This window comes from Phyllobates terribilis, unplaced genomic scaffold (assembly GCF_046119375.1).
Source record: "Phyllobates terribilis strain yellow unplaced genomic scaffold, ASM4611937v1 Scaffold_17__1_contigs__length_24005725, whole genome shotgun sequence".
Classification (NCBI taxonomy): Eukaryota; Metazoa; Chordata; class Amphibia; order Anura; family Dendrobatidae; genus Phyllobates; species Phyllobates terribilis.
This window is the reverse complement of record NW_027362777.1, coordinates 11,178,155-11,205,392: the sequence shown is the minus strand read 5'-3', so window position 1 is coordinate 11,205,392 and position 27,238 is coordinate 11,178,155. Positions and strand designations below refer to the sequence as shown.

The window sequence follows — 27,238 nt, the reverse complement described above, 5'->3', positions numbered from 1 at the left end:
GCTCCTGTGCGCACAGAGCAGCCATATATGTGGTGGCGGCTCTGCAGGTGGAGGTATGTGGAGACCCCATTACTGGGCGCAGAGGGCATTAACCCTTTCAGCACGGAGACTCTTTTGGGGTCTTGTGTTGCCCCTTTATAAGAATCATAAGGTTTTTGTTCTGTTTCCTGTAATAGATACATACGACCCAACTATGGAGACAGGAAGGGGGGAAACGTATTGTTCTCATAGTACAGGACCCCTTTACTGGCCCCACAGTGTAATGCCCCCATTATGCCCCTTATGCAGTATGTATGGTGCCCCACACAGTGTAATGCCCCCATTATGCCCCTTAGGCAGTGTGTATGATGCCCCCCACAGTATAATGTTCCCCCAGTACCCCCTGAGGTTTTACAGTTGGAATAATCCCTCTGGAGTTGGTTTTCCCTTTGCCTGCTCCCCTCCATGTAGACCCTCGAGCATGTATACATGCATGTAGGGGACCAGGCCTTACTAGATATCGAGGCTTTGTACAGTATTATACCGCATGAGGATGATATCAGAGGAGCAAGACGTTTCTTGAAATCGAGATCAGTAGAGTGTAGCAGACATAATGACTTCATGGAGGATCTTCTAAAATTTACTCTTACTCATAACTTCTTTCTTTTTGACAGGAAGTACTTCCACCAGCTCAGGGGTACTGCGATGGGGAGCCCCTGTGCCCCCTCGTATGCTAACCTATTCCTGTGCTGGTGGGAGGAAACCACAATATTCAGGGATGATCATAAGTGGTGGCATCCATATATTGGGGTATGGTATAGATATATTCACAAAATTTTTCTAATCTGGTCAGGGACGAGTGAAAAGTTTATTGAATTTGTTAGGGAACTCAACGTCAATAGAGTGGGCCTTAGATTTATATCAGAATTCAACTATTACCAGTTGCCTTTCCTGAATGTAAGAAAGTATTGGATAAGACCATAGGGATCTATCAAAAACCTGCAAGCACTAATAAACTATTGAAGTGGTATAGTCACCACCCCATCCTCCTTAAAAAAAAGCAATATCCAAGGGCCAATATTTACGGTTGAGAAGAGACTGCTCTAATGTCACAGATTTTAATATACAGGCAATAGACATGAACACCAGATTCATGAAAAAAAGGGTACCAACAGTACATTTTGGATTCCGCACCATTGTTTGCAGAAAATCGGGAGAGACAGACATTCCTCCATATCTAACCAAGAGACCAAGAAAAAGATGGGATAACACGAGTAATAGGAACTTAAAAGAATCAGAGTGACCATATCCTCAGAAAACCCTGGCCGACCTGGACCTGAGGGTGCTGTGGGATCTACTCCCACAATAAGTTTCAGAAAGGGTTGGTCAATTAGGGACTGTTTAGTGCTTATTTTCTATAAAAACCTGCACCCAAGTGGACTTGGCTGGATAGAAGAACCTCGAGAAAGTTGTATATGTAATTGGATGAGACCATGTAAATATTTCTCGAGTTCCTCTACAGGTAAAATCTTTTTCCAGAGGGATTATTCCAACTGTAAAACCTCAGGACTTTTATATATGGCCACATGCACCTGTCCCCTAGATTATGTATGTGACGCGCCCCTGGGCCTGCTGTGTCGCGCAGCGTCTCGCGCACGGGGCTTACCCGGAACCGGATCAGGTGAGGGTTGTAGTCTCCGAGTGGCGGGGACCCGGTCCGTGCCCAGGGAGTCAAACTCAGTGTGTGGCAGTCTTGATAGATGTTATTTGAGTGTCGACTACGCCACCCGTTGATTTGCAGCTATGGAGCTGCCGCTGCAGGGCAGACCGCTGAGGCCGGTGTAGAATTGTGCAGCGTGATAGTATAACCCCCAACGGGAGGGGTATGGCCTCAGGGCAGCCGACGTGGAAGATGGGGGTAGCAGGAACCACTCAGAGACGGTGCGGTGTAATTCAGGGTCTTTACTGGTAACAACGATAGACCCTCCCGGAGTACTTGCTAGCGAACGGGGCCTGGTCAGTCCTTGAGCAGATGGGATCTCCCCTGGCCAGGCGGAGTTGTAGGCCTCCCAAACTGACTGTACTCTTCTGGCTACCTTGCTAGAAGCGGATATAAGTAGCCCACGTCCCTGAGTGTACCGTGTGGTGCTCACCCGTATGGCCGGTGACTCGGGGCCTTCTAATGGCTTCCGCTCCACGATGGCGGTGCTGGTCCCACGCGTGTGACCGTGCCTTCGGGTTTCTGGGCCTGAGGACCTGAAATCCCCTGCCGGTCGGCTTCTGCTGCTGGGTAAGAGTTAGTCCCCACAGCCTCGGACGCCGGGTCCGGTAAGAAAGCTTCTCAGTCAGGGCGAGCTCTGCAGCTGCCAGCCCCTGACTCGTAGTAGTATTGCTCCCACTGAGCTTCTGCTGTTTCTTCCTATGACTGTTTCTTGTCTCTACTCTCCTTGACTGACTAACCCTGCCTCAGCCCAGGGTTTTTACAGGGGAAGTTCTTCCCCTCCCAAGACTGGGCAGGAGGTGTGGCATGCACAGGATCCCTGACCAAAGGACCTCCCACCTGCTCTCAGACATAACATTACATTACTGTGGAAACCAGACCCCTGGGGTGCCACATTTGCACGACCAAGAGTTAGTATAGGAGGAGGGTGGGGGGCATTTGGGCGAAATACGCCATGGTCGGGACACCCCATTAGTGAGACACATGAACAGTGCACATTGAGGTGAAACAAGAGACATCTCCTTTTGCATCATTGAGATGGTTAAACCCAATGTGAGAGGAGGTGATCTCAATACATGTGTAGTCAAAAAGGAAAGTGAGTGGATTTCCAGACTGGATTCACTAGCCCCTAAGGGACTGAATGAACAAATTTCCTATGCCTGTTTTGTATGAATACAGGTCCATTCTGGATTACATTTTGGATTGTATACTCTACCCATTGCTACTCAGTTCCCTGTGAATGAGGTTCACATATTGTTGTACTTCATCGAGAGATCTGAGCTTCTATATCAGAATTATTTCTTATCAGTTATATCCCACTTATACTATTAAGTAACTAACAAGTGTGGTGTTCCTTGTGTATGTCTAATTATGCAATGGGGGTTAAATTTGACCATTTAGGAATTTACTGTGGGCCACCATCCCATATTTTCTGTAGTGATAAAGTAGATCTACATGCCTATTGCATGATGGGAGGATGTGCAATACTTGTTTTTAGTCTCCCATGACGCTGATCTCAGAGATAGGATTTTTCTGTTGGTGGAATGCAATCCAATATCATATGTGCTCCGGTGTGGAGTGCAGACATCTGGGCATGCGCAATCGCGGACAATGATCCTAGATGCACTCCGGTGTGGAATTATAACTACGACGATGCGCAGTCACAGGTATGAGTGGCTTGGCCGCAATCAGTTTATCTGGCATTTCAGTGTAAAGCATGTCACTTCCCAACATGCACACTAGGGGATGGACATTATCGGTCCTCTAGCTCATGAAAAGTAGCGTAGGTGCAGTACATTATTGTAGACAGACTCCATTCTGTATATCCTGTGACAATTCACTTCTAGGAATGGGAATGGGCCTCCTAGTCTGGGAGGGGTTTTGGATGAATTGGGCTATTTAAACATGGACACCTGGCTATTGGGCACACTATGCTGAACATCATGAATTATCATCCCAGTATCAAGCCTCCTGATGAACCTGTTGGGGGAAATGCGTTGAGGTGGATTATTGAAACATTTTCTGAGTACCATACCCTTTTCTTTATACATATTGTAGGGGTTTTACTCACTTGGATGCGACGGGAGGAAAATATGAGGCATGTTCCTTTAAAAGTTCATGTGGGTTTATTGCTTCATAAACCCAGAAGCCAAACATAAAAGCAAATAGCCTTTAGATCAAGCAAACAAAGTAAATGTCCTTAGCAGGTCTCTGCTCAGCCAGGCCTGTGTGGCACACAAGCTGGGGTAGCGTCCAGTGTCCTGGCTTGGTCTGAAGACAAACATACACAGGAGGCCTTCTCCTTCCAAACACACAGACCATGTGCCAAACAACAGCCTTCATTTTATAGGCTGTTAACCACACCCAGAGGTGAGGTATGTGGGTAGCTGGACTCACCCATTCTCTCCTAGCTACCCGTAACCCGGCTCCCAGGTGCACCGAACAATCCTCTTAGTGCTTATGTGCCCTAGAGAAACACTCCGGGTTACATCACAGAGACCAGCCATCTCTGTGACACATATCTCCCATCGACTATGCGACCACTAGCCACCTTACAATACCTTGATATGTATCTGGTTTTATGACTACCCCACGGCTGATTAAAGGGAATCTGTCACCCCCTGGGACTTATCTGACCTCTACTATGGGCATACAGGTCATAGCAATGTGAATCTATACATCTATGCCTCATATTAGAGTTTCTTTTGCTGTGAAATGGCTTTTTATTCAGTAAAGATTCCAATGCTTGCTGGCCGGGGGACGAGAAGAAATCCCCGCCTACTGTGTTAATTAAAATATTTCCCACCTCCCCTGCACGTCACAGTGCCCTGTGACGTGCAGTCACCATGTCCAGCTCCCATGACTGCGCGCTTTTTACGGTAGTGACGAACTTGTACTGTGTACTAAGCAGTTATAGTACTGAAGGGATCTTGTGCCCAGGCGCCGGGAAGTCACCATGACTCGCCAATGCCTGTGCACAAGATCCCTGCAGCACTATGATTGCCTAGTACACAGTACCACTGTGCCTTCCGCAAGAAGTGAAGTGCGCGGGACCTGGACATGGTGACTACACGTCACAGGGCATTTCTTCCCGGCCCGCAAGCATCGGAATCTTCACTGAATAAAAAGCCTTTTCACAGCAAACAGACCTCTAATATGAGGTATACAGGTAAGTATAGATTCACATTTATATCACCTGTATGCCCATATTAGAGGTCAGATAAGTCCCAGCGAGTGACAGATTCCCTTTAATCAGCCGTGGGGTAGTCGTTGAAGTGGATTCCCTTTAATAAATACTCACTTAGCCCCATTCTTGGTGCAGGTACTAATGAATCCAGGACCTATGAGATTTTTACCAAATGATAGTTGTATAGTTAGGGGGTGTATCATCCATAGCGTCGGCCCAGACGGCCACTATGGTGCCCGTGAAAAAACACAGATTTTGAGCTTGGTTTAAATTGGTATCCATGCAGCACATAGACGCATGTTTACTATGGCCATAAATCAGAAAAAAACTATAAAGAAAAATTATCATAAACCCTGCTGTAAATAAATAAATAAAAAGCAAAAGTGCATTTAAATAAATTAGGGTTCTTATCAACACTGTTTTTGATCAAAAATAGCATGAAAGCTATCCCACCATTGCAAGGTGCACCCATTCGAGATAGTCCTACTCTGTATAATATTAAAAACCTTACCATGTGTGAAAGCCTCAAACTTCTGTGTGTGAATCAGACATGAGATCTAACGTGATAGAAGATTACAGTCCGGGGAAGACGGAAAACATTCATATAGACGACCAGTGGAGATGTAGTCAGTGAAGAACTCTAGCCAAATATCTTTCTACAGCCGTAGTAGAAGATGAAGATGTCGTCCTATTCATGAAGTAATTATTTGTCATGTCACGTGTAATGAATATCTCCTGCAGTATTGCTAATGCCGACTGCAGTGTCGGTAAATGAGACGAGAATTAGCATTATGGAAGATGAGTCTTTGAGAAACGAGTTCAGCTACAGACTCCAAGGAAGAAACTGCTTGTTGTCTGTGGCCTAAAATATATAGGTTTTATTACTAGATGTAAAGAAGAAAACTAAATACTGTAAAATGATATATCTTCTCATATGTTTTCCCTTATTATCTCCAGTAATTGTGTAATTACACAGTATTTTTATGATGTTACATTGGCTAATCATCTTCTCATTCAGGTCCCTACAATATCGGATGCTCTCAGTGAAGATCTTCTATTTAAGAGAATTTTCCTTATGGACCCATCAAAGATGGATATGGACAGAGACAAGATGGCGGAGAGGATATTGTGCCTCACCCTAGAGATCCTCTTCCGACTTACTGGAGAGGTGAGAGATTCTGATGGCGTCACATTACCTCATTCTTATCTATGGGAGTTACAGATGGACAGAACTGGAGAGGTGAGGACCCTGGAAATGTCTGTAGTGAGATTTAATAATTTGTCTCTCCATAACCAGCATTACACAATAGTGAAGAAGACCTCTAGTGGGCGCTGTCAGGCCCCTGTGTCTGAGGGATGGGGAAGACCACAGAGCCCAATCACCGGGGCTCCATCTCACCCCCTGATACATGAGGACATCAATGACCAGAAGATCCTAGAACTCACCTACAAGATGATTGAGCTGCTGACTGGAGAGGTGACACTGCTGGGAATGCTGGGACATTATACAGTAACGCTATGAAGGGATCGGGGGGATGACTGTATCATTGTATGTGTCAGGTTCCTATAAGATGTCAGGATGTCGCTGTCTATTTCTCCATGGAGGAGTGGGAGTATTTAGAAGGACACAAAGATTTGTACAAAGACATCATGATGGAGGTTCCCCAGCCCCTCACATCTCCAGGTAAGAGACAGGACTAAATACACACGGCCTATAATTATCTGTATGTAAAGAATGAATTCAGTCCCTGTATGTGTTTCCTCCAGATCTATCCAGTAAGAGGACAACACCAGACAGATGTCCCCGTCCTCTTCTTCAACATGACTGTAAACAAGAAGATCCCAATGTTCCTCAGGATCATCAGGTAGATGGAGAGAAGGTGTCATGAGATCTCCCCTATGATGTGTAGATGGCTGTGAAGGTCTTGTGTTCAGTCTTGTTTTATCCACCAGTATTATATGTTTTATACTTGTGTAATGAGAATGGTGGAGATGGCAGGATTAGAGCTGATCATAGATGGGACTTCTCCATCTGACTGTGACTTTTACAATATTTGTTTCAGGGTGAAGATCTGACCCATATTAATACTACAGAGGCATATGTATGGGGTGATGAGTGGTGTAAGGAGGAGATTCCTACATATGACTACCCAGGTGAGTAGTAACCACTAGTAACGAGCGAGTGTATTTGTTAATATTCGCTTTTCACACTGATAGTACGGTATTCGGGTTACTCGTTATTCTGCGAGTATTTGTGTACTCGCCTCGCTATATTCGGATGTCCCGCCCTGCAGTTTTGGCGCCTTCTCTGCTGCCACTAAACATGCTGGGCTTCTTAACCAATCACAGTAATGCCGCAGACATCTTGGTTGTGGCATTACTGTGATTGGCTGGCTGCCCAGCGTCATAGGGTCTATTTAAGCCCTGCCGCCGCCATTTTGTGCACATTGGATCTGGAGCCTGCATTGTAATAGCCTATGGAGAGATCGCTGAGCTGCTAGGGAGAGTGTTTAGGCCTCTTGATAAAACAAAAGCCCTTTTAAGGGCTGCCTGCAGTGTATACTAGTTTTGTGTTTAAAGGAGCCGCTCACTAGCTCCTTAATACCATCAAAAAATAGCTCTTTTCAGAGCTGAAGGCACACTACAAAATCCGAGAACAGGGAGGGAGAGATTGTGTATTAGGTAGGGAGTGTATTAGCTAGTGTTCTTCCAGTGTCCATCTTAAAACAGCTCTTGTCAGAGGCAAAGCAATATTTTTCCAGCACACACAGAACTAGCATTTTGTGCTGCCTTTTTTTTTAGCACCGGTCTATTTTCCCTGCTGTTTTAGGGGTCAGAGCCTGGCTTCTGCAGTCCACATTAGTCCACTTAAAAAGGTGTTTGGTGCCCTGCGCAAAGCAGTAGTCCAAACATTTCCTACTGCCTGCTACAAAAGAAGCATGCACCAGCCCATTTTAACCGCTATTTTGGGGTGTCAGCCTGCCTTCTGTCCATATTAGTCCACTTAAAAAAGCATTTTGTGCCCTACACAAAGCAGTAGTCCAAACTTTTCCTACCGCCTGCTACAAAGCACGCACCAGGCCATTTTAACCACTATTTTGGAAGCCACCATCCCAAGGGCCACCAATCACAAATAGTAGTTAGGCTGGAGTAGGAATACTGTCCTGGTTTGTCCACTGCACATTCTGCATAGGGTTTGTAAAAATTAGCCCTATGGGCTGAATCATGGTTGACGCAGGAAGCCGTCATCCCAAGGGCCTCCAATCACAAATAGTAGTTAGGCTGGAGTAGGAATACTGTCCTGGTTTGTCCACTGCACAATCTGCATAGAGTTTGTAAAAATTAGCCCTATGGGCTGAGTCATGGTTGACGAAGGAAGGAAACGGGTTCTTATGGGAAGGGGTTGACGTTAACAGCAGTAGCATGAATCTGCATTTTTGGTGAATTTAGGTTGGCTTGCTCTCATCTGGAGGGATTACAAACTGTGGAGATATCCAGTCCTTGTTGAATTTAATCAGAGTAAGTCTGTCTGCATTCTCCGTGGAGAGGCGTGTGCGCCTATCAGTGATGATTGCCCCAGCGGCACTGAAAACATGCTCAGACACCACACTAGCAGCCGGGCAGGCCAGCACCTCCAAGGCATATAAGGAGAGGTCGGCCAAGTGTTTAGCTTAGACACCCAATAATTAAAGAGAACTGAAGTGTCAGAAAGGACGCACGGATGGTCACTTAAGTACCCCTTGACCATGTTCTGCAACTTATTCCTCCTTGGCATTGTTACAGGCACAGATAGCCTTTACTGTTGTGCTGGTCTATATAAATAAAAATTATTATTATTATTATTATTACTGTTGGATAAAATGTGTATCACGCGAGGGTCTTGCCACAGATACTTATACATGAACTGTGCCATGTGGGTCAAGCTGCAAAAAGGCAAATGTTCTGTGTCCCCAACAGTAGAAACAGTACCCACCCTCTCCTCACGCTGACTCGCCTCCTCCTCCTCCACCACCTCCTCCTCTCCAGCCCATCCAGGCTGGGCAGACATGAAGCTTGGGTTGGGTGTCCCCTCTGTAGCATTACCCCTCGGTAGTACAGAAAAACAAGTCCTCTCCCTCCTCATCCTCCCCCTCTTCACCCAATGTTGCCTCAGAATATTGGCTGGGCTGGGTAGTATCACCCATTGGGAAATCTGGCTCCATATTAACATTCTGGGCACTTCAAGCTTCCTCTTTGAGATTATGCAGTGATTGTTTCAAGAGACACAGTAGCGGGATGGTTACGCTGATAATAGCCTGATCGCTGCTCACAAGGCTGGTGCAGTACTCAAAGTTCTCAACAACCTCACAAATGTCAGCGATCCACACCCACTCAACAGATGTTATGTGTGGTGGCTGACTCTCAGTCTGACCGGCATGCTGAAGCTGGTATTCAGCTACTGCCCTCTGCTGTTCACTAATCCTCGCAAACCTAAGATAGGTGGAGTTCCACCGCGTGGGCAGGCCGCAAATGAGTCGGGGACTTGGCAAATTCAAGCGCTTATGCAGCACTGTAAAAGCAGCAAAAGCAGTAGAGGAATGGCGGAAATGGGCGCTAATATGGCTCACCTTCTCAAGTAGGTACAGGAAGTCACGGAAAGTTTTCAGAAATTTCTGAACAACTATGTCCAGCACGTGAGCCATGCATGGCACGTGTACCGGCTTGCCGATCTTTAAAGCCGCCACCAGGTTACGCCCATTATCGCAGACGACCGGAGGCCACTGATTGGTCTGTTGTTTTACAGCTTGTCGCAGCTCTGTTGCAGTGTGTGCTTTCTGACCTAAACAGATCAGCTTCAGCAGAGCGTCTTGCCACTTTGCCGATGCACTACTGGACAGGTCCCAGCTTGGTTGTGATGGGGAGAATAATTCAGCAGAGGATTAGGAGCAGGAGAAGGGGAGGGAGGAAGTGGAATTTGAATAGGTGGAGACCCTGACAGAAGTTGGAACCGCTATTCTTAGCGTGGGTGGGATGTGTGATGTTCCAGTTTGCGCCTTTGTCCCACCCTCCACCAGGTTCCCCCAGTGTGGCATGACAGAAATGTATCATCCCTGTACACAACAATTTGTCCAGGTGTCTGTTATTAGGTGGACCTTCCCGGTTACGGTGTTGGTGAGAGCATGGTTCAGATTGTTTAACACGTACTTATGTAACGCAGGGACGGCACATCGGGCAAAATAGTGGCGGCTGGGAACACTGTATCGTGGGGCAGCCACAGCCAAGAGATCATGGAAGACTGTGTTCCCACAAGCCCAACATCTCCATAGCTAGCAATTTGGCAATGTGCGAGTTTAGTATTTGTACCTGTGGGTGCGTGGCTGGGCATTTACGCATTCTTTCCAAGCTCTCAGGCACGGACAATTGGACACTTTGCTGGAACAAGGAAGTGGATGTGGTTGATGTTTGTTGCGTGTGAGCAACCGCAGCTTGTGGGCAGGAGGTATGAGCGCCTGGTTCTTGAACAGCAGATTCTGAAGGACATAGCCCAGGCGACATGGCATAAGTTTCCACGGAACCCAAAAGCACTACAGATACTGGCTAGTGATCAGCTTATGCAACCTTTGTCTATCCCTCATCCCCTCAAGATGACTGGACCATCATTGTAAATAAGTCCCTGTCCTTTGTGTCACCCCCCACCTCATTGTAGATCGTAAGCTCTTATGAGCAGGGTCATCATTATTTTTCCTTTAATTATTATATTATCTTTAGCTATGTTACTTATGACTGTTGAATATGAACCTCTGAATTGTAAAGCGCTGCGGAATAGGTTGTTGCTATATAAATAAAGAGTATTATTATTATTGGTTTGACCCGCAGACGCAGATTTGGTACCTTGGTGTTCCGCCCACCTACTCGGCTGCTTGGCTGCCATGTGGTTTCTCATACTCTTTGTGCTCAGGTTGCCTTTGCCCTGGCCTCTGCTCAACTTGGTATTGCAGATGCTACAGACAACAATGTTTTTCTCTGAAGGACTTTCAGAAAAAAAAATTCCACACAGCAGCTGAACGCCCTCTTGCCCTGACTTGGCGCACAGCGGGGGTGCTCTTGGGAACAGTTGACACAGTTTTTACTCTGGGCAAACCACGACCCCTTGGTGCCTGTGTTGGTCCATCTTCCTCTGTGTTGCTGCCAACGGTCCAGGTCGGATCAGTGGACTCATCATCGACCACCTCGTCTTCTATCTCATCCTCCTTCCCAGTTGATATTGTAGGCTGACCTGATGGCATCTGTGTCTCATCATCATCAGCCTCCACCTCTGGAGACAGTAAATGACGTTCCTCCAAGTGGCTTTCTTCTGGTTGTAGGTCCTAAAATACTTGAGCATCAACGCACGCCGCCACCTCTTGTCTCTCTTCAATGCTGCATGGTGATAGGCCAGAGCCAACCAAAGGATACGTACCAAACAGATCCTCGGAGTGGCCAAGCTTGGGGTCATATGTCTCCTGTGACTGATAATGGTGGGAGGAAGGAGAACCAGCTTCAGGATTAGAAGGGCCAGCCTTCTGTGTATCCACAGTAGACTGTGTGGTCGTGGAAGTTTTGGTGCTGCTTGACAAATGCGTAGAGGCCTTGTCTGCTATCCAAGACAGAATCTGCTCTCGCTCTTGTGGCTTCCACACATGTTTACGTTCCAGACCGGGAACTTTTTCCTGGAACATTGTGGATGCATCAAGCTTCTTCTGACCTGACACAGACTGAGTGGCTTCTCGCGCACCACTGACAACACCACGTCCACGTCCCTTAACAACAGGCTTTTTTGGCATTTTGGGTTTTGTTGACAGATTTTCAGATGTTGATGGCACAAGCCAAGCTAGCTGTCAAAGGCACAGCCAAAATAATGAGTCAACCGTGACACAGCCAATAGGGCTAATTTTTACAAATCCTATGTACATTGTGCCGTGGACAAACCAGGACAGTATTCCTACTCCAGCCTAACTACTATTTGTGATTGGAGGCCCTTGGGATGGTGGCTTCCTGCGTCAACCATGACTTAGCCAATAGGCCTAATTTTCACAAACCATATGCACATTGTGCAGTGGACAAATCTGGAATGTACAGTAGTCCTACCAAACTAATATTTGTCATTGGAGGCCCTTCTCACAGGTTGTGTCACATTGTGAGATAGGGGATACATATTCAATAGAAATTTACACTGATTGTTGATGACCGAATGATGGCCCTCTGAAAACTTAAATTGAGGATCACAACTACTACAATACTCCATCGTAGATAATGTTTGTCAAGGGAAGCCCTTGTCATGCAATCTACCTGCACCTATGACACAGCCCCCAGCCCCAGGAGTAATTTTTGGAAATACAATGCACATTCTACTGGACCAAGTAGTACAGTATCAAGAAGTCTTCTCCTGCTATATAATCTGGGGAATATTGACAATCAAAATCTCTAAGCCAATCTCTAAGAAGCTTCACTAACCCATCCTGGAGGGGGGGCACCATAAATACTTTGTCCCGTGACTTGCACAAGTGATATATTTGAGCTTGTCATCGAGTTGACTAGTGCAGTTTTATTTTTACGGTTCACTGAGTTCAGCCATACCTGAGGGTCGTAGTTGGCACTCACTGCTACTTTCTAGTACTCCATGTATCTTGGCCATTTTCTCTGTAGTCTCTGCCCTTAAATTAGTTAAATAATAATGAGGGCCCTACAGTATGAATAAGTGAGGGCACTCTCAAGTGTACACAAGAGGCAACTCCAAAATTTCTAGAGGAGGGCACTTCAAAATGTTTGTTACAGGGCCACACAAGGGCTCTCACAAAACTCCGCTTTCCTGCTTACTGCAGGCGATCTGAACATTTGAATTTAGGGCTGAAGTATCACATGGTGGTGGAGGAGGAGGGTCAAGCCCAATGCTGCAATGAACATATTGTAAACTGCTATGGAATGTGTATTCCACTATCTGAGTGTAAGTGATGGAGGGATCGCCCAAATGTCTAAGTAATAGCTGTCCCTCCAAAACGCATGTTACAGAGCCACCTGAGGCCTCTCAGGTCAAATATCTACATACATACTGATACTTTCTAGCTGTGCTTGTAAAGTGCTGGGGAATAGCGCACTAAAGATGATGTATGACAGACGGACCTACAAAATGTATAAGTCAGGGCCCTGCCAATTATAAAAGGCGAAAAAAAAAGCCACAACAGTATGTGTGAACAAACGCTAAAAGGGGTATTTTTTGGTTTCTCTGATTTATTTAGCCTTATATACAAGTGATTGTGCAGCAAAAACTGTTTCTTAACCTTTTTGGCCTGTTAAATGCAATTTAAGTTTGGTAGTTGTTCTTGTGTGTCTGTAAAAGTGGCGTAACACTGCGACAAACTTATCCCCAGAAACCATATGTGAGTCAGAAATGCATGCAGGCACATTCTCCAGGCTCTTCCCATTCTGTTTCATCACTTTCCCATCCATTTCACTTTCCCATCATCTTTTCCTCAGGAAAATTATTCGCATTTCCCATTGACTTACATTGTACTCGCTATTCTGAACGAATACGCAATTATTACAAAGTACTATATATATAGCGAGTATAGCGATTACGAATATTACGGTACTCGCTCATCACTAGTAAACACTAAATGCAGAGAAGTCACAGATTCTTCTTAGTCACCGGCTGTGGCTGCTTTATCGGTGGTGTAGTCCGGCTGTATCACAATCGTGTGATCACCATTTTGCCTCTAGACCACAACATTCTCCTCCACCCAAAACTGTTCAGATGATTTTGGGCACTGAAAGCCCTTTTCTATAGAACTTACAACCTGGAGGATCCACCTCCCCCCTGGGATTAGAAGATGCTGACCGTTACCTGATGACAAGTTAGAAAATCACTTGAAGAAAAATATCATGATGGGCCTCTAAGAGAAAGTGGAGGGTAATGATGCTGTTGGCTTCCTAGATCCCTGATATCTTATTGGATGAATCCACCTTCTCTCCCTTCTGTGCTGATGAATGTGCTCATATGGTTCCTACAAGACCAGGTCCAGTCTTTCTGGCCAGACTTCACTTTTATGATCGACAACATTAAATTTGCAGTGAGGCCAAGTGTGAATTTCTGTACAATAACAGCAGAGTTTCCCTTTATCCTGACTTTTCAATTTTTTTTAAAACTAACTTCAAACAGGATTGTGACAAACTAAACAAAAAAACATTACACCTGTGCCATGATATATCTCTAAGCTAAATTTAAGACGCCTCATCTCTGCACTATTATAAAAAGTTCTCTTTGAGTGTCTAATATTTCTTCTTGAAATTCATCTGACAGAAAATATTGTCCCTTACGATAGTTTAGATTCCCAAGAGCCACCGAGCCCCATACTCTAATTACCCCAGAGAGGTTTCACCGCTAGTTACTCACTACTTACTGATGGAGACTGTTGAGTTTGATCATTTCAGTAGATGTGTTATGGTCTATACTCACAGTTTTGACTACAGTAGTTAGTGCCCAAAATACTCTGATTTAACCCCTTCTTGTAGCCAGTTTTGTGTTCCTATCTGGGCCCATTTTTCAAATCTGACATGTGTCACTTTATCTGGTGATAACTTTGGAATTCTTCACAAAGGATAATAGGAAACAAATGGACCTTACAAATTATTTTCCAACTTCTCTTGAATCCGACAATCCCCTATATACGGTTGCACACTACTGTCTGGGCACATGGCAGGTTAAGAAGGGAAGGAGCGACATTTAGCTATTTGAATACAGATCTTGCTCGAATAGTTTGCAGACACAATGTATTGGGGACACTGTTCATGGTCACCTGGCAGCGCAAAAGATGGCTACCACAAACAGGTTTGGCGTCATCTACTCCATTTTCCAGATCCCAGGGTTTGCCTTGCTCATCACCCTTTAACCCCTCTACATGGATTTGGACTTAGACAGAGACCCCTAGGCTTGGGCCACAGTGTTTCCTGCTGTTCTAATGAGTGAAATGGCAAGAAGAATAGTCACTTAACCGGGTCACAATATGGAGGTCAATGAAAATAGAAAATCACACAAGAGTAGTCAGTAAACGGGCCGAGGTCACAACAGGAAACAAATACACAAGCCGGGAGCGGAGCACAGAGGACTGAACCAGAGGAGAACAAGGCTGTATCTGGCAGATTCTGGTAATATGCACAAAAAGCAAAGCCACACTAAAAAGAATTAATATTCAGCCAATATTTAAGAAAAAACACAGCAAAAAAGGGCAGCAATGTTTACCTACCCAGATGTTCAGAACTAAATGCACTACCAGGGTGCAGTATACCCACATAAAGATGGCGGCTACACAGGTGCAGAATACTGATGAGACAATCACTCACAACCAACCTACAATCACTCACAACCAACCTACAATCACTCACAACCTACCATTTCATGGAGGGGTGACTGCTTAGTATTTGAATTACTCACAAAAAGGTTTGTATAGGGTGCTGTTCACACTTGGGTAGTGCACATTATCGGCTTACAGCCTATTAGTTACGCCCATACTATTAGATTAGGCAGGCTGCCTGGTACTATCCATATATTATATGTATGCATTTTTGCACTTTTTTATCCCAGGGTGCAGCCAGGCCCATCAGTGCGGGCATTGTAAACTGTGTCTGTTCTCATGGAGTGCACTTGGATAGTACTGGGCAGCCCGCCTAATCTAATAGTATGACCGTAACTAATAGACTGTAAGTCAGATACTGTGCACTATCCAAGTGTGAACAGCTCCATATACAAGCCTTTTTGTGTGCAATTCAAATACTACGCAGTCACCCCCTCCATGAAATGGTAGGTTGTGAGTGATTGTCTCATCAGTATTTTGTCTCACCTGTGTAGCCGCCATCTTTATGTGGGTTTGCTGCACCCTGGTAGTGCATTTACAGTACTTCTGAAGATCTGGGCAGGTACATACTGCTGCCCTATTTAGCTGTGTTTTAGCTTTTGGCAATATGCTTTGAGCTTTAGTAGGGTGCGGTGCTTTCCAATTGGCTAAAGCACGGAGCAGATTACTCCAGCTGGACAGCACACACACCCATACTGCCAGACTGGATGGTACTACAGGTCCCAGACACTCTAATCTTAGTGGCTGGACAGAAGCTGTACCTCCCAGTAGCTTCTGGTTCTGACGTCTCCTCCATCACCAGCGCCACCTGCAGGATGAATAAGGCGGCTCCTGGTGAGAGAAGCAGACGTCACAGGAGCAGATCCCAGAGGAGATGGGACCCACCATTTACAGAAGCCCTAATGTGACCAAATTGCAGAAAACCAGAACAGTAGAAATCCTCATAAAGTGACTCCATTTTGGAAATTATAACCCTCAGTGAAATAATCTATAGGAGCAGTGACTATATTGACTCCACAGGCACTTTTCGGAAATTAGCACACAGTGGATGTTGGTGAGTGAAAATAACAAATATATAGTTTCATTACCCAACACATAGTGCCCAGATTGTGCTCCAGGAGACACACACCATCAATTAAGTGGGTTCTTCTCACTATAGTAATGCCGAATACATGGATGCTGAATGTGGTTTGGGCGCACTGCAAGGCTGAGAAGTGAGGGGGAGATTTGACTTTGGGGGAGCAGATATTGCTGGATTGGTTTATGGAAGCCATGTTGCTTTTCAAAAGCCTTTGAGTCACTAATAATGTGGAAACCTCTGGTTTTCCATTGACAGATTGTAACGGGTCTGGGAGGCGGAACCTCTGAGCAACTATACAAGGGGGCGGTCCTTGTAAGGAAGCGGGTGGCTCCCAGGGAAGACGGGCAGGTAGTCACGGCAAGTGACAGGGACAGTCTCTGGGTAGAAGGGCAGGTAGTCACGGCAAGTGACAGGGACAGTCTCTGGGTAGAAGGACAGGCACTCACGGCAAGTGACAGGGACAGTCTCTGGGTAGAAGGACAGCAGGCAGGTGACTGGTGAGCGCTCCCAGGTGAGCGCGCGAGAGTCTCTGGACAGGCAGGTGGTCACGGCTAGTGACGGCAGAGCCTCCAGGTAGGCTAGCAGGCAGGTAGCAGGTGAGCGCTCCTAGGTGAGCAGGCGAGAGTCTCTGGACAGGCAGGTGGTCACGGCAAGTGACGGCGGAGCCTCCAGGTAGGCTAGCAGGCAGGTAGCAGATGAGCGCTCCCAGGTGAGCAGACAAGAGTCTCTGGACAGGCAGGTGGTCACGGCAAGTGACGGCGGAGCCTCCAGGTAGGCTAGCAGGCAGGTAGCAGATGAGCGCTCCCAGGTGAGCAGACAAGAGTCTCTGGACAGGCAGGTGGTCACGGCAAGTGACGGCGGAGCCTCCAGGTAGGCTAGCAGGCAGGTAGCAGATGAGCGCTCCCAGGTGAGCGGGCAGGCTGGTCCATAGACAGACTGACAGGTGTCGGAAGGCAGACCGTCGGACCGCAGGCTTGCAAGCAGGTAAACGGATATCTGGCAGGTATCAAGCAGGAATCTGGCAGGTGACTGGCAGGTAACAGGCAGGAATCTGGCAGGTGACTGGCAGGTAACTGGAAACGGGACCTGAGGGCTGAAGCAGAGTGAAGGCTTTGCAACAACATTGCTCGGGCACCTCCATTTTGGAGGAGGTGCCTAATATATGGTGAAGTCCTCCGGCCATTGGCCGGGGACTCCTTAGGACGGCGCGCGCTGCCCCTTTAAGAGAGGGGGAGCGCGCGCGCACCCTAAGCACCGTGGCCGGGAAGCAGCGCGCGCTGCCAGCAGAGCGGGAGGAAGACGCCGGGCACAGAGCGGAGAGGTGAGGGGAACAGCGTCCCTGCCTAGCAGGAGGCAGGGACGCCGACGCTACAGTACCCCCCCCTTTAGGCCCCCCCTTTTTTAGGCCAGAGAGAAATTTATCAAGGATGAGAGGGGCATGGATGTTCTCCCGGGGCTCCCACGTTCTCTCCTCAGGACCAAACCCCTTCCAATCTACCAGAAAAAAGGTTTTTCCTCTTACCCTTTTGGTGGCCAGAATGTTCTCTACCTCAAACTCGTTCTCAGCGGAAACCGGAGCAGGAGGCGTACCTGTAGACTTGGAAAAAGAGTTAAGTACCACGGGTTTGAGGAGAGATACATGGAAGGAGTTAGGGATCCGTAAGTTGGCTGGGAGTTTTAATTTATAGGCCACCGGGTTGATCTGTTTGATAACTTCCAGTGGGCCGATGAACCGAGGCCCTAACTTGTAGGAGGGAATCTTGAGCCGGACATATTTGGACGAGAGCCAGACTTTATCTCCAGGACGGAATTGTGGAGGATCCAGGCGTTTCTTATCAGCGTGTTTTTTCATCCGTTCGGACGACTGAAGGAGTGCGGATTGGGTACTCTCCCAAATGGAGGAGAATTCGCGAACGAGAGATTCCGCAGCCGGATTGTCCACCGAGGTGGAGACGGGAAATGGGATCCGAGGATGCTGACCAAAGACTACAAAAAACGGGGATTTGGAGGAAGATTCGCTCTCGTAATTATTGTAAGAGAACTCGGCCCATGGTAGGAGATCCACCCAGTCCGAATGGTGGGCATTAACGAAGTGCTGGAGGTAACTGGTCAGGTTCTGATTGATCCGCTCCACTTGACCATTGGACTGTGGATGGTAAGCGGAGGAGAAGTCCAGAGTGACGTCAAGCAACTTACATGTGGCTCTCCAGAAGCGTGAGGTGAACTGAACCCCACGATCTGACACGATGTGGAGGGGCTGGCCATGGAGACGGAAGATGTGGCAGATAAAGTCTTTAGCCAGTTCGGGTGCAGACGGGAGACCCGGCAGGGGAATGAAGTGCGCCATCTTGGAGAAGCGATCAGCGACCACCCAAATCACCGTACAACCGGCAGAGACAGGAAGATCCGTTATAAAGTCCATAGCAATATGCTGCCACGGGGCAGCAGGTACTGGAAGAGGAAGAAAGCGACCGGCTGGCAGGTGTCTCGGAACTTTGTTGCGGGCGCAGGACACACAGGCAGAAACAAAGTCTATTACATCCTTGTGCAGGGTAGGCCACCAGTAATGCCGGGTAATGAGCTGGAGGGTGTTTTTCTGACCGGCGTGGCCAGCTAGCTTAGACGAGTGACCCCAGTGTAGGACCTTCTTCTGATCAGGTACAGTTACAAACGTCTTACCGGGAGGGAGACTATTTAGATTCACGGGAGCCACTTGCATTACTCTGGCGGGATCAATGATGTGCTTAGGTTCCTCCTCTAGATCAGATACCAGGAAGGATCGGGACAAGGCGTCAGCTTTGATGTTTTTGTCTACCGGGCGAAAATGAAGAACAAAATCAAAGCGGGCGAAAAACAAGGACCACCGGGCTTGGCGTGGGTTAAGTCTCTGGGCGCTCTGAAGGTAAGCCAAGTTCTTGTGGTCCGTGTAAATTATTACCGGGTGAAGAGCCCCCTCGAGCAGGTAACGCCACTCCTCCAGTGCCAGCTTAATGGCTAACAATTCACGGTCTCCAATAGAATAGTTGCGCTCAGAAGAGGAGAAGAGTTTTGAAAAAAAACCGCAGGTTACCATTCTTCCGGAAGATGACTTTTGGGTAAGTACCGCCCCGGCTCCGGAGGAGGAAGCGTCAACTTCTAGGAAGAATTGTTTGTTGCCGTCCGGACGATGCAGCACCGGGGCGGAGGAGAAGGCCTGTTTTAAGGAAAGAAAGGCCTCCTCAGCTTCGGGCGGCCATCTTCTGGGATTAGTCCCCTTACGGGTGAGCGCAGAGATAGGGGCAGTCCGGGAAGAGAAGTGCGGTATGAAGAGGCGGTAATAGTTGGCGAAGCCCAGGAACCGCTGAATAGCCTTCAACCCCTCTGGTCGGGGCCACTTCTGGATGGCAGACAGTTTCTCAGGATCCATTTGTAGGCCGGTCTGAGAGATTATGTAGCCCAGAAATGGAAGAGAGGTCTGCTCAAAGATGCACTTCTCATATTTAGCGTAGAGGTGGTTCTGCCTGAGCCTGAGCAGGACCTGACGAACATCCCTCCGGTGAGTAGAAAGGTCCGGAGAGAAGACCAAGATGTCGTCCAGGTACACCACCACGCAGGAGTAGAGAAGGTCACGGAAGATGTCATTGACCAACTCTTGAAAGACGGCAGGAGCGTTACAGAGACCGAAGGGCATTACAAGGTACTCATAGTGGCCGTCCCGGGTGTTGAATGCCGTCTTCCACTCATCCCCTTGACGAATACGGACCAGGTTATACGCCCCACGGAGATCCAGTTTGGTGAAGATTCTAGCCCCCCTCAGGCGGTCAAATAATTCAGGAATGAGCGGGAGGGGGTATTTATTCTTCACTGTAATCTGGTTAAGGCCTCTATAATCTATACATGGACGGAGTGAGCCGTCCTTCTTTTTGACGAAGAAGAAGCCTGCTCCCGCCGGGGAGGTAGATTTCCGGATAAATCCCCGGGCCAGATTCTCCTCAATATATTCTGACATGGACCGGGTCTCCGCTGCGGACAAAGGGTAGATACGCCCACGGGGAGGAGTAGAGCCGGGTATCAGGTCAATTGGACAATCGTATGGTCTATGAGGGGGTAATGTCTCTGCTTCTTTTTTATTGAAGACATCCGCATAAGACCAATAGGGAACCGGTAGACCGGGTAGACTGACTGGGGTAGGAGAAGGACGAGCAGGATGAACGGGAGCTAGACAAGTCCTATGGCAGTCCTGTCCCCAGCGAAGGACTTCTCCGGTCTGCCAGTCAAGCACGGGTGCATGTTTCTGGAGCCAAGGTAGGCCTAACAAGAGTGCGTGAGAGAGTCCAGGCAGAACATGAAAGGAGATGCTCTCAGAATGCAGCATTCCCACCTGCAGAGTTATGGATTCGGTGATGAGTTGGATGGGATGTGGTAAGAGGCCCCCATCCATGGCGGCGACAGATAAAGGTACGGCCAGAGGTTTGGTGGGAATGCGGTATTTCTCTACCAGAGACTGAGAAATGAGATTTCCAGCAGCTCCTGAGTCAAGTTGAGCCAGTTCGAAATAGCGGTTCTCTCCGCAGGAGATAGAGACTGACAGCATCAGAGATGGAGAGGGTTTACTTTTGTCTAGGGCGACCTCTCTGAGCGATCCTAGACACAGGCGTTTCCCGACCTCTCTGGGCAGGAACGGATCCGGTGCTCCTTACTGCCACAGTAGAAGCAGCTCCCCTCGGCACGGCGTAAGTCTTGACGGGTTTTGACCATCTTGGTCTGGTCGACCTGCATAGGCTCAGGTGAGTGTGCCTGGGGAGTAACGGAGGGAGTGACGGGTTTCTGGAAGGTGGGGGCTAGACGTGGAAACCTCCTCTCACGGGTGACCTCTTTGGCGCGCTCCTGGAATCGGATGTCAATCCGGGTGGCAAGTGTTATTAAGTCATCGAGAGTGGTAGGAGTGTCCCGACCGGCGAGTTCATCTTTAATACGGCCGGACAGACCCTCCCAGAAGACAGACACCAGAGCGTCGTTATCCCAGGCCAGCTCCGAAGCAAGGGTACGGAACCGTATGGCATATTGGCCCACGGTGAGATCTCCTTGACGGAGGCGTAGCAGAGACGATGCGGATGAGGTCTTCCGTCCGGGTTCGTCGAAGACTTTCCGGAAAGCCGTGAGAAAGGCTGGCAGGTCGGACACCAGGGGATCTCCTCTCTCCCACAGAGGATTTAGCCAAGCCAGAGCCTCCCCCGTGAGGTGGGACATGATAAAGGCTACTTTGGACCGGTCGGAGATAAACTGGTGGGACAAGAGTTCAAAGTGCAGGGTGCACTGGTTTATGAAGCCCCGAGCTTGAGCGGAGTCACCTCCGAAACGAGGAGGTGCAGAAAACCGGGGTCCGGGACAGGATACCATGGTATTGGTGGGCAGCGGCGCTGCCGGGTTGCGAGTCATGACACTAGCGGTGGTTGCAGGTGGAGCAGACAGAGTGTCCAGGCGAGAGTTGACACTCCGCAGGTGACTCAGGATGGACTCCTGTTGGGACCTCTGACGGGACAGTTCATGACATAGGTCCGAGAGTGAGGGAGCTTGGGTGCCACCGGATTCCATGGCCCGAGCAAACTGTAACGGGTCTGGGAGGCGGAACCTCTGAGCAACTATACAAGGGGCCGTCCTTGTAAGGAAGCGGGTGGCTCCCAGGGAAGACGGGCAGGTAGTCATGGCAAGTGACAGGGACAGTCTCTGGGTAGAAGGGCAGGTAGTCACGGCAAGTGACAGGGACAGTCTCTGGGTAGAAGGACAGGTACTCACGGCAAGTGACAGGGACAGTCTCTGGGTAGAAGGACAGCAGGCAGGTGACTGGTGAGCGCTCCCAGGTGAGCGGGCGAGTGTCTCTGGACAGGCAGGTGGTCACGGCAAGTGACAGCGGAGCCTCCAGGTAGGCTAGCAGGCAGGTAGCAGGTGAGTGCTCCCAGGTGAGCAGACAAGAGTCTCTGGACAGGCAGGTTGTCACGGCAAGTGACGGCGGAGCCTCCAGGTAGGCTAGCAGGCAGGTAGCAGATGAGCGCTCCCAGGTGTCGGAAGGCAGACCGTCGGACCACAGGCTTGCAAGCAGGTAAACGGATATCTGGCAGGTATCAAGCAGGAATCTGGCAGGTGACTGGTAGGTAACAGGCAGGAATCTGGCAGGTGACTGGCAGGTAACAGGCAGGAATCTGGCAGGTGACTGGCAGGTAACAGGCAGGAATCTGGCAGGTGACTGGCAGGTAACTGGAAACGGGACCTGAGGGCTGAAGCAGAGTGAAGGCTTTGCAACAACATTGCTCGGGCACCTCCATTTTGGAGGAGGTGCCTTATATATGGTGAAGTCCTCCGGCCATTGGCCGGGGACTCCTTAGGACGGCGCGCGCGGCCCCTTTAAGAGAGGGGGAGCGCGCGCGCGCGCGCCCTAAGCACCGTGGCCTGGAAGCAGCGCGCGCTGCCAGCAGAGCGGGAGGAAGACGCCGGGCACAGAGCGGAGAGGTGAGGGGAACAGCGTCCCTGCCTAGCAGGAGGCAGGGACGCCGACGCTACACAGATGATGGACCTGAGTGGGGACTTGTTTTTTGTGAGATGAGTAGAAGTTTTTATTGGTATTATTTCACCTACGTAACATTTTTTGGTGGCTTTTTATTCCGTAATTTGGAGACAGAATGAACAAACAGTTGAACACCACGCTCTACTGGTTCATCCTATGAGGTTTTCTATTAGAATGTGAACTGTTATTGTCCTGGTGAATAATGATGGCTAACATAAGGCAAAATAAAAAAAAATCACAGAAAAAGATACAGCCTTACCAACACCAAATCATATAACAAATGCACTGGCAGGATGCCGCTGACCCCCATGATAAAGGGGGGGGGGGGGCAGCGCAGGTGCAATATACTGAGGGAGCAACCACTCACAAACCTACCAATTCATGGAGAGGGTGATTACTTAGTATTAAAGATGCACACAGATGAGGCTAGCATAGGACGCCAGTCACACAGGCAGGTTTGATGCACAGTGTCTGGCTTAGCCTATATGCAAATTGCCTCTTCAGAGAAAAAGAGGACTTGGACTCTATAGCGCCACCTATTGGAAGCAGCAATCCTTCAAGTCACAATCAACCCTTTAACAAGACATGCAATATGACTTAAGATAGAAGCCAAATCAGAATCTCAATTTGCAGACACGGTGTTTCGGGCTGTTGGCCCTCGTCAGTGCAAAGTATGAGAACTGATTTGGATAGATGAGAGTCTCTGGACTGAGGTCTAAGGGGTAACATTTCTCCTTGTGGAGAGTGACTAGTGATGTTGCCCATACTATTAGATCAGGAGGGCTGCCTAGCACTATATAAGTGCACCCCACATAGACAGACACTCGAGTACACCCAAGAAACACTAAAATACTAGTGCATTTGTTATCAGATTTAGTGTTAGTAAGGCTGATTTTTTTCTTGGTTTTATTCTTGGCAGATGACTGTACCAGGAGATCAGAGGGACAGCCGACATCTTCAATTTTTAAATCAGATGACCTTGAGATCACACAGGATACAATTGAAGTGAATGCCATTACTCCAGATATACCATCATCCCTTCACAGCAAAGATCTGTCATCTGATCCTTTGAAACAGATCCTGTCTTCTGATTCATTACCGACTACTAAGGAAAATCAAAGTCACAAAATAAGCATTAAAAAACAAACTGCTCCTAAAGCAAAGAAGCCATTTTTCTGTTCAGAATATGGAAATAGTTTTTTCCTTGAAAAGTCTTTTCTTAAACATCAAAACATTCGCACAGCAGAGAATAGATTTTTTTGTTTCAAGTGTGGGAAATGTTTTAACCAGAAATCAAATCTTGTTAATCACCAGAGAAGTCACAAAGAGGAGAAGCCATTTTCTTGTTCAGAATGTGGAAAATGTTTTACAGATAATTCAAGTTTAATCAGACATCAGAGAACTCACACAGGGGAGAAGCCTTTTTCCTGTTCAGAATGTGGGAAATGTTTTAAACAGAAAGTGCATCTTGATAACCATCAGACAACTCACACAGGAGAGAAGCCATTTTTTTGTTCAGAATGTGAAAAATGTTTTACAGATAATTCAAGTTTAATCAGACATCAGAGAACTCACACAGGGGAGAAGCATTGTTCCTGTTCAGAATGTGGAAAATGTTTTATCCAGAAATCAGCTTTGGTTAATCACCAGAGAACTCATACAGGAGTGAAGCCTTTTTCCTGTTCAGAATGTGGGAAATGTTTTAGCCAGAAATCAGATTTGGTTAAGCACCAGAGAACTCACACAGGAGAGAAGCCTTTTTCTTGTTCAGAATGTGGGAAATGTTTTAGCCAGAAATCAGATTTGGTTAGTCACCAGAGAACCCACACAGGGGAGAAGCCTTTTTCCTGTTCAGAATGTGGGAATTGTTATAACCAGAAAACAAATCTTGTTAATCACCAGAGAAGTCACACAGGGGAGAAGCCTTTTTCTTGTTCAGAATGTGGAAAATGTTTTACAAATAAATCAAGTTTAATCAGACATCAGAGAACTCACACAGGGGAGAAGCCTTTTTCTTGCTCAGAATGTGGTAAATGTTTTAAACAGAAAGTGCATCTTGATAACCACCAGACAACCCACACAGGAGAGAAGCCTTTTTCTTGTTCTGAATGTGGAAAATGTTTTAAATTGAAATCACGTTTTATCAGACACCGGAGAACTCACACAGGGGAGAAGTCTTTTTCCTGTTTCGAATGTTGAAAATGTTTTAGCCAGAAATCAGATTTGGTTAAGCACCAGAGAATTCACACAGAGGAGAAGCCTTTTTCCTGTTCAGAATGTGGAAAATGTTTTGTGAAGAAATCATCACTTCTTAGTCACCAGAGAACTCACACAGGTGAGAAGTCATTTTCATGTTCTTATTGTGGGAAATGTTTTACACGGAAATCAACTCTTATTAAACTTCAGAGAACTCACACAGGGGAGAAGCCTTTTTCATTTTTAACCGAAAATTGTATCTTAAAGGGTTTGTCCACTACTAGGACAACTATTTCTCATTCCTCAAGGTTGGCCTTGTTAAAATAAAAACACTCATATACAGGTCCCGTTCTGGCACTGTTCCATTGGTGCCACAACTTGCGTTCCCGGGGCTCACATAAGGATAGGGCATCAATGTATTATCGTCTGGGGTCCTGCACGCGCCTCCCCTGACGATCAGCTGTTAACTGTACCGGCGGCGGCTGCCGCCGGCTGGAAGTCCTTACCTGCGGTGCTTGGCCGTCAAGTTGTAGTGGCCGCCGCTTGTAACTGCACATCAGCCTCCCGTTCAATTGAATGGAAGGCGGATGCAAAGTACCCCGCGGCGGCCACTACAGATGGACGGCTAAGCAGCACAGGTAAGGACTTCTGGAGGGTGGTAGCCGCTGCTGGCACCGATAACAGCTGATCAGCGGGGGTGCCGCGTGCAATGACTCATCCTCAAAATGAAATGTATAAAATATGTAGAAGATTTCATATATGTTACAAGCCATATCAGATGATTCAAAAGTCAATTTCTTCAGAAAGAGTTAAAAATTCAAAACTATGACTTCTCTCTAAAAAACAAAATGGCCGAAATAAACAGACAGAGGCAGGTGAGATGACCAAATCACAGTGACATCCTGGAATGTAGACTGAAGAACAGGCAATGTCTTTTCTAAATAGAGCTTTTCTGGAGATTTTTGACAAGAGACATAATTGGTTTAGGGAGTGGCTAAGGAAAAAGTGTAATTATATGTTGTATAAAAGTGTTACAATGTATCATTAGTTATTATTTTATACAGTAAAATTGTGAAGTTATATAGATTTTTGTAGATTTATATATATATACACTTATATACAGTAGAGATTGTATATAATTGTATTTATATATATTTATAGTAATAATTAAAAATGAATTAATAAACTAGAACGTCATATATAAATTAAAGCAGCAATATTTTGGATTGCATTAGAATCAATATAAGATATTTAAATAATTATGTTTCTGTATGAATTTGATATTTAATTTTATCTTTTATGTATCCTTAGAGTTTTCATTCCAAAGCAGGATTTGATCAAACAACTCTAAAATTGATTTATTTCTTTATTCACACAGGAAGTAGGAAAAAATTGCATGATTTTATGTGTATAACATTTTAAAATAATAACATAACTAGTTGAACTATATTATGTGTAACACTTATTAATTAGATCTTTTGTGCTGCTAATATTTTTTGTGCATGAATTATTTGTGCTTTATAACTAAAGTAACTTTACAGCATGACGTGTGTGACAGCTGCAGCCTTTGAACTTTGAGCAAATAATATGGATTTCCATTCATCCTATTTTTAGTTGGTGTAATTTAAACCTGGTAGCCAGTAAAAAAAAGAATCTAAGACATCTCTATTTTTGCAAGTCGAGCGCAATTTTTTTTTTTTTCAAGTGTCCTAAATTTCAGAAAAATATTGTATTATATCATATGTACTCAGGGAATATTCAAAGAAATATTAAGATATTACATTTAATAGTTTACAAAGTGCATTGATAATTAGGATACTAAAAAATTGGGTTAAATATATACACTACAGACCAAAAGTTTGGACACACCTTCTCATTTAAAGATTTTTCTGTATTTTCATGACTATGAAAATTGTATATTCACACTGAAGGCATAAAAACTATGAATTAACACATGTGGAATTATATACTTAACAAAAAAGTGTGAAACAACTGAAAATATGTCTTATATTCTAGATTCTTCAAAGTAGCCACCTTTTGCTTTGATGACTGCTTTGCACACTCTTGGCATTCTCTTGATGAGCTTCAAGAGGTAGTCACCGGAAATGGTTTTCTCTTCACAGGTGTGCCCTGTCAGGTTTAATAAGTTGGATTTCTTGCCTTATAA

General features: G+C 46.6%; 1 protein-coding gene across 1 annotated transcript; it reads left to right on the top strand.

Annotated features, from left to right (window-relative positions):
• Positions 1-26,914, top strand: LOC141176077 (uncharacterized). Its single transcript, XM_073660070.1, has 7 exons — positions 1-53; positions 5,905-6,054; positions 6,184-6,363; positions 6,447-6,570; positions 6,654-6,751; positions 6,950-7,040; positions 23,795-26,914. Exons 2-7 carry the CDS (start codon positions 5,962-5,964, stop codon positions 25,072-25,074), a joined length of 1,866 nt encoding a protein of 621 aa, XP_073516171.1. The 5' UTR covers positions 1-53; positions 5,905-5,961; the 3' UTR covers positions 25,075-26,914.
• The last annotated feature ends 324 nt before the right edge of the window (positions 26,915-27,238 follow it).